Source organism: Salvelinus alpinus, chromosome 2 (genome assembly GCF_045679555.1).
Source record: "Salvelinus alpinus chromosome 2, SLU_Salpinus.1, whole genome shotgun sequence".
NCBI lineage: Eukaryota > Metazoa > Chordata > Actinopteri > Salmoniformes > Salmonidae > Salvelinus > Salvelinus alpinus.
Window position 1 is genome coordinate 98143378 of NC_092087.1, and position 8816 is coordinate 98152193.

The window sequence follows — 8816 nt, forward strand, 5'->3', positions numbered from 1 at the left end:
GAAAACCATTACTTCCAAACAAAATGGTATAAAGATATAAGATCCCCTTACGAACAAAAGATTGCAGTCAGAGTGCAGAATAACTGCAGTATGTTGCAAATAAAGCTACAAAACAACACTTGTTTTTATTCTACTGCAGTAATTTTGCAGTGCAACTTCAAAATACCACAGTCAACTGCAATTACGGAACTTTTACTGCAGTTTTAAAACTCCAAAACACAGATCAGATCTTTCTTTAAAAGGGTCTTCAAGATAACATCACCGATCGAGAAAAAATGTACTAGGCAAGATGGCGAAGGCGGATATTTGGTTTAAAACGGCTAGTCTGGTGAAGATAATAGCAGAGAGTGAGAATGCGTGGGTTACCATGACGAAGAAGAAGGGAAACATGATAAATAAAGTTGTGGTGGATACTAGGAAACCCCAAGACTCGTTTTATGTCAGAGTGATTGTAGCGCCCTCACATGGTCATAAACTGTACAGCACAGTTGGAGTCAGAACATTGTTATTATTGTGAACGCAGCTGAACGTTTTGGGGAACTTCATGATTTCACAGCCGAAGCCTTGCATGAAATCCTGTCGGGGATTGTTCCGCCTGTGTATGGGTGTATTTTGGAATTGACTGTGATGGGTTTTGTTTGTTGATGTATTTATTTTGAATGTTGTCTGCCCAGTTTCTTGAACATTTATGAATGTACCATCTCTGATTGCACCAGACTGCTGCTCACGGACAGAAGAGATGGACTTCAACCATAAATAGCCAGGTGACTTTAACACTAATGTTAGCTAGCTAGGTGTTGATAGGGAGTCGTGTAACAGCTGCAGGAAAAAGTAGTTAGATCATATAACGCTACCGAACTACCAACGTTAACTAGTTAGATCTGCCTGACATTGACATTAAACTGATAGCTAGCTAACGTTAATTGTCCATAATCTAGTTATGGAATCTATAAAACGTTAACCAGCTAACGTTACTATAGCTAGATGTCTGTATGAATAACCATTTTTCTTTAGCTAGTAGTTATTAAAACTGCATCGCCTGTCAATGCACGATTGTCATAGGTCTAAGTATCTGAGAGTTGTCACATATTAGACAAGTGAACACGTTTGGGGTTGTTAGCTAACGTTACATACAAATAAAATGTCACTGGATCAATCGAGGCTGCTGTCCATTTTTCAGGCTAGAGATCATGTTGCGGAGCCTTCGGTAGGCAAGCGGTCATTTGATCGATGAAGAGATGGTCAGCAATCTAATTGCTGTTGGAGAGGAGTTCCTGCAAGAGGCGAAGGACATCCAGCAACGGGAACCTTACCAAGATTACCAACCTTACCAAGATGGCAAGTTGTTACATTTGTATCATTTTTTTTGAACGGCATGAGTGGCATAGCCTGAGATTTTGTATAATTTACTTGTCCTGTGTTAAATCTCCTGTGTCAAATCTGAAAGAGGCGCATTTCGCAAAAATATCTAGCGAAGTCAATGAAAAAAAACATTTGGTTGGCTTATCTCTAATCCTGTTCCTAAATTATATATGGTGCTCTTAGTCTTTTAACCTAAAACAATTTTTAGCAGTGTCTGTTGTAGCTAATTTATTGTTTATTTTAGTGGCCTATCAAGCCCCTTTGGCCGGAAGGCGGTATCCGGTCACCAAGGAGCAGCTTCCGTTCCTCATAGATTGTCATATGACCATAAAACAAATGGCAGATGTTCCCAATGTGTCGCACTCTGTGGTCAAGCTGCGCATGAGGTAAGTTATTGTAATTGAATAAAGCAATTGTAACACGAGAGGGAGATCTCTACATCCTCTCTAGATTTGATCACATTCCTGATTAATGTATATTTTAGTGTTCTTTTTGTATTTAGTCATTTTCAGCTCATGAAATCAAATTGTATTTGTCACGTGCGCTGAATACAACAGGTGTAGATCTACAGTGAAATGCTTTACACGGAACACAAACCGCGCGCCAACGAGTGACGCAGATCGCGCTGCAAGTTCTACCTCTCCCATCTCCTCATTGGTTTATAGAAGCAGGTACCCACGTGGGTGACTGAAAGAACGAGGTCAGTGGCGTAATGCACCTAATTTACATAAGTATTCAGACCCTTTGCTATGAGACTAAATTGAGCTCAGGTGCATCTTGTTTCCATTGATCATCCTTGAGATGTTTCTACAACTTGATTGGAGTCCACCTGTGGTAAATTCAATTGATTGGACATGATTTGGAAAGGCACACACCTGTCTATATAAGGTCCCACAGTTGACAGTGAATGTCACAGCAAAAACCAAGACATGAGGTCGAAGGAATTGTCAGTGGAGCTCCGAGACAGGATTGTATTGAGGCACAGATCTGGGGAAGGGTACCAAAGAATTGCTGCAGCATTGAAGGTCCCCAAGAACACAGTGGCCTCCATTATTCTAAAATGGAAGAAGTTTGGAACCACGAAGACTCTTCCTAGAGCTGGCCGCCCGGCCAAACAAGCAATGAACTCGGTAAGCTATTACCAATCCCCCCGGCAGGAACACAGAACCTAACAGTGGTGGGAAAAGTATCCAATTGTACAAATACTAGAGTTAAAGTATAGATACCTTTTTAAAGAAAGTTACTCAAATGGAAGTAACCCAGTAAAAGTCAAAGTATTTGGTTCTAAATATACTTAAGTATCAAAGTAAATGTTATTGGGGAAATATACTTAAGTATCAAAGTAAATGTTATTGGGGAAATATACTTAAGTATCAAAGTAAATGTTATTGGGGAAATATACTTAAGTATCAAAGTAAATGTTATTGGGGAAATATACTTAAGTAGTACAAGTATAAATCATTTCAAATTCCTTCTATTAAGCAAAACAGATGGCACCATTTTCTTGTTTTTAAAATGTATGGATAGCCAGGGGTACACTCCAACACTCAGACATCATTTACAAACAGCCAGGGGTACACTCCAACACTCAGACATCATTTACAAACAGCCAGGGGTACTCCAACACTCAGACATCATTTACAAACAGCCAGGGGTACTCCAACACTCAGACATCATTTACAAACAGCCAGGGGTACTCCAACACTCAGACATCATTTACAAACAGCCAGGGGTACTCCAACACTCAGACATCATTTACAAACAGCCAGGGGTACTCCAACACTCAGCCATCATTTACAAACAGCCAGGGGTACTCCAACACTCAGACATCATTTACAGACAGCCAGGGGTACTCCAACACTCAGACATCATTTACAAACTATGCATGGGTGTAGTGAGTCTGCCAGATCAGAGGCAGTAGGGATGACCACGTGTTCTCTTGATAAGTGGGTAAATCGGACCATTTTCTTGTCCTGCTAATCACTCAACATGTAATGAGTACTTTTGGGTGTCAGGGAAAATGTATGGAGTAAAAAGTACATTTTCTTTAGGAATGTAGTGAAGTAAATGTTTTCAAAAATATAAAAAGTAAAGTACAGTAGAGAGACCCCAAAAAACAACTTCAGTAAAAATACTTTAAAGTACTACTTAAGTACTTTCCACCACTGCTAACAGGCTGGGTGGTGGTGGGAGCTACAAGCCAGAGCACAGTAGCAGCAGGATTTCTACTGGTAAATGTGTGTTGTCTTCGGAAACTGTGGTATCAGCAGGATAAACTCCTCTGTTCTGTACGTTACCTTGGAAACATGAACTCCTCTGTTCTGTACGTTACCTTGGAAACATGAACTCCTCTGTTCTGTAAGTTACCTTGGAAACATGAACTCCTCTGTTCTGTACGTTACCTTGGAAACATGAACTCCTCTGTTCTGTACGTTACCTTGGAAACATGAACTCCTCTGTTCTGTACGTTACCTTGGAAACATGAACTCCTCTGTTCTGTACGTTACCTTGGAAACATGAACTCCTCTGTTCTGTACGTTACCTTGGAAACATGAACTCCTCTGTTCTGTACGTTACCTTCGAAACATGAACTCCGCAAAGGGACTCGTCTCCGTCTTGTCACGCTGCGTCATCCATTATTTCCAAGGTAATGTACAGAACGTCTGCGTTTACCCCTTTTACATAATACACAGATATGAACTTGGTGAAATCCATTACCTTCCTCCACCTGCTCTCCCACTCCTCAAAACCACGACCTTTCATCTCCTGTGTGGCTAAAATGAGAATGAATCTGTTCTGTATATGAAAAAATAAGTGTTTCCTGTTGGAATGCCGATGTGTGATCTGAACAGATTTACTAAGCTATATTATGCAGTGGGGCAAAAAAGTATTTAGTCAGCCACCAATTGTGCAAGTTCTCCCACTTAAAAAGATGAGAGAGGCCTGTAATTTTCATCATAGGTACACTTCAACTATGACAGACAAAATGAGAAAAAGAAATCCAGAAAATCACATTGTAGGATTTTTAATGAATTTATTTGCAAATTATGGTGGAAAATAAGTATTTATTTTAATTATAATTTTTAGTATTTATAAAGGCGGAGGTAGCGGCCCTCCTACGGCCTCCTCCACGTCTCCTGATGTACTGGCCTGTCTCCTGGTAGCGCCTCCATGCTCTGGACACTACGCTGACAGATACAGCAAACCTTCTTGCCACAGCTCGCATTGATGTGCCATCCTGGATGAGCTGCACTACCTGAGCCACTTGTGTGGGTTGTAGACTCCGTCTCATGCTACCACTAGAGTGAGAGCACCGCCAGCATTCAAAAGTGACCAAAACATCAGCCAGGAAGCATAGGAACTGAGAAGTGGTCTGTGGTCACCACCTGCAGAACCACTCCTTTATTGGGGGTGTCTTGCTAATTGCCTATAATTTCCACCTTTTGTCTATTCCATTTGCACAACAGCATGTGAAATTTATGGTCAATCTGTTGCTTCCAAAGTGGACAGTTTGATTTCACATTAGTGTGATTGACTTGGAGTTACATTGTGTTGTTTAAGTGTTCCCTTTATTTTTTTGAGCAGTGTGTGTGTATATATATATATATATACAAACCTTAGTAAGTTAGCATGGCTAGCTAGCTAGGCCGTGTGTTAGGTAACTAAGGTTGGCTAGCTAGCTAACTTCAATTTCAGTAATCATTTACTTACCCATTTGTCCAGTGTGATTACAAAACAAATTACATTTTGGTTCAGCTTTAAACTAACTTCGTCCTTGTAATTTAGCTATCTTTCTAGATCGCATCCCACCCTAGTGAGGAATTGTTTTTGTTAACATTAGCTAGCTATCGTTGCCTTTTTATTAGCAAAGCTGTTCTAGTGAAACTCATCCTGTTTGTGAAACTCACTTTGTTGTGCCTCTTTTGGATCCATCTGTAGACTTCCATGTCTGAACCCAAGTCCACAGAGGCCCTGGGTTCTGGATGTGGTGTTCCAGCCCAGAGAAGCTCACAGCAGGGTCCAGAGGTGGTCTCAGTGAAGCTGGAGGACTGCAGTCAAACACTGGAAGTCAATGTGATTGTCAAAGAAGAAGAAGAGGAGAGAGCTGTCACAGAGGAGGCAATGGAGAGAGCATTCAAAGAGGAGGCAGAGGAGAGCGCAATCAAAGAGGAAGAAAAGGAGGAGAGAGCCGTCACAGAGGAGGAGGAGGAGAGAGCCATCACAGAGGCGACGGAGGAAAGACCACTCAAAGAGGAGGTGAAGGAGAGCGGAGTCAAAGAGGAGGAGAGTCCAATCAAAGAAGAGAACAGGGATGTGTCTTCTCCAGATCTAGAAGAAGTAGATAGTATCACTGATCCAGGTAAGCAGGCGATTCCAAAACTATTATTGACAGCTCACTTCCCACAACTATTATTGTTAAAGTGAGCTCAGCTTCTAGACAGAGATTGTGGTAGCAGTATACCACCAACCCACTGTGCAACTTATTTACCCACCTGTGTCTGTATCTTTAAATATTGTGGCGTCAGGATCCTGTTATGGGTATGCTTGTCACTGGCAGAGACAGGATAGTTTGTCAGGATGAAAATATATATTAAAGGAGTGAAGATCAGGTAAAAGTTAGAGGAAAACCGACAATAAGAGATGTGCAAAGTTAAGTCTGCTTCAATATAATTGAGACCTGTAATGGCTACCAAAGGTGCTTCCAGAAAGTATTCAAGGAAGTATTAACTGGGTTTTGAGGACATGTGACGCAAACAAGACTTTGTTTTTTATGACATATTAAATGTTCTATAATTTGTCTTTAACTTTGTAAATATTTTGGTAGGTTGTGTAGATTGGTTGTGCAAAAATCTAACGTATTCCCTTTTGATATTTAGTTTTAAGGCAGCAAAATGTGTAGACATAGCAAGAGGTGTGTAGACTTTAACTAGCTACTGTATGTCCATATTCCCACAGGAGAGATCTCCAACCCAGGTTCAGACAGTGAGTCCAGTTCCACAGCATCAGGAAACCTTAAACAACACAGACGGAGGAACTCAAGACAGAAACATCACCACTGCATGGACTGCTTCACTAGTTTATATGATCCAGAGGAGTTGAGAAGGCACACTTGTAGGCCCCACCCCTGCTCAGATTGCAGAGGCAGTTTTATTTGTCAGATTCACCTCAAATCACACCAACAGACTCGCAGAATAAAGAAGACTTACCCGTGTGATCAATGTGGGAAGAGCTTTCCGACACCAAACTAATGATGCACCAGAAAACACACAGGAGAGAGGCCTTACCACTGCTCCCAATGTAGGACAAGTAATTGAGTCTGTAATTGAGCACATCTAAAGCGACACCAGAGGATAATACACCAGGGAGAGAAGCCTTACCACTGCTCTGTGTGATAAGCGCTTCAGTCAGACAGGACACCTGAAGACACACCAGCGAACTCACACAGGAGAGAAGCCTTTACCACTGCTCTCAGTGTGGGAAGAGTTTCAGGCATTTAACAACTCTGAAGATGCACCAGATGAGAAGCTTTTCCACTGCTGTTAATGTGGGAAGAGTTTTAAATGCCTAAAAGAACATCAGAAGATGTTGCCCAACACCTTTATAATGATGTTGCCAAGCTGGGCATCTAACCAATATTGATGACCTTTATAATGATGTTGCCAAGCTGGGCATCTAACCAATATTGATGACCTTTATAATGATGTTGCCAAGCTGGACATCTAACCAATATTGATGACCTTTAGAATGATGTTGCCAAGCTGGGCATCTAACCAATATTGATGACCTTTAGAATGATGTTGCCAAGCTGGGCATCTAACCAATATTGATGACCTTTAGAATGATGTTGCCAAGCTGGGCATCTAACCAATATTGATGACCTTTATAATGATGTTGCCAAGCTGGGCATCTAACCAATATTGATGACCTTTATAATGATGTTGCCAAGCTGGGCATCTAACCAATATTGATGACCTTTATAATGATGTTGCCAAGCTGGACATCTAACCAATATTGATGACCTTTAGAATGATGTTGCCAAGCTGGACATCTAACCAATATTGATGACCTTTATAATGATGTTGCCAAGCTGGACATCTAACCAATATTGATGACCTTTAGAATGATGTTGCCAAGCTGGGCATCTAACCAATATTGATGACCTTTATAATGATGTTGCCAAGCTGGGCATCTAACCAATATTGATGACCTTTATAATGATGTTGCCAAGCTGGACATCTAACCAATATTGATGACCTTTAGAATGATGTTGCCAAGCTGGACATCTAACCAATATTGATGACCTTTATAATGATGTTGCCAAGCTGGACATCTAACCAATATTGATGACCTTTAGAATGATGTTGCCAAGCTGGACATCTAACCAATATTGATGACCTTTAGAATGATGTTGCCAAGCTGGGCATCTAACCCATATTGATGACCTTTATAATGATGTTGCCAAGCTGGGCATCTAACCAATATTGATGACCTTTATAATGATGTTGCCAAGCTGGGCATCTAACCAATATTGATGACCTTTATAATGATGTTGCCAAGCTGGGCATCTAACCAATATTGATGACCTTTATAATGATGTTGCCAAGCTGGGCATCTAACCAATATTGATGACCTTTATAATGATGTTGCCAAGCTGGACATCTAACCAATATTGATGACCTTTAGAATGATGTTGCCAAGCTGGACATCTAACCAATATTGATGACCTTTATAATGATGTTGCCAAGCTGGACATCTAACCAATATTGATGACCTTTAGAATGATGTTGCCAAGCTGGACATCTAACCAATATTGATGACCTTTATAATGATGTTGCCAAGCTGGACATCTAACCAATATTGATGACCTTTATAATGATGTTGCCAAGCTGGGCATCTAACCAATATTGATGACCTTTAGAATGATGTTGCCAAGCTGGACATCTAACCAATATTGATGACCTTTATAATGATGTTGCCAAGCTGGGCATCTAACCAATATTGATGACCTTTAGAATGATGTTGCCAAGCTGGACATCTAACCAATATTGATGACCTTTAGAATGATGTTGCCAAGCTGGACATCTAACCAATATTGATGACCTTTAGAATGATGTTGCCAAGCTGGACATCTAACCAATATTGATGACCTTTATAATGATGTTGCCAAGCTGGGCATCTAACCAATATTGATGACCTTTAGAATGATGTTGCCAAGCTGGGCATCTAACCAATATTGATGACCTTTAGAATGATGTTGCCAAGCTGGACATCTAACCAATATTGATGACCTTTAGAATGATGTTGCCAAGCTGGACATCTAACCAATATTGATGACCTTTAGAATGATGTTGCCAAGCTGGACATCTAACCAATATTGATGACCTTTATAATGATGTTGCCAAGCTGGGCATCTAACCAATATTGATGACCTTTATAATGATGTTGCCAAGCTG

The 8816-nt window shown here is 40.7% G+C and overlaps 1 protein-coding gene across 1 annotated transcript; it reads left to right on the forward strand.

Moving 5' to 3' along the window:
- The first annotated feature begins 2203 nt into the window (after window positions 1-2203).
- LOC139568379 (zinc finger and BTB domain-containing protein 17-like) lies at window positions 2204-7088 on the forward strand. Its single transcript, XM_071390162.1, has 3 exons — window positions 2204-2492; window positions 5302-5722; window positions 6319-7088. The coding sequence occupies exons 1-3, from the start codon at window positions 2292-2294 to the stop codon at window positions 6609-6611; spliced, it is 915 nt and encodes a 304-aa protein (XP_071246263.1). The 5' UTR covers window positions 2204-2291; the 3' UTR covers window positions 6612-7088.
- Window positions 7089-8816: the final 1728 nt, after the last annotated feature.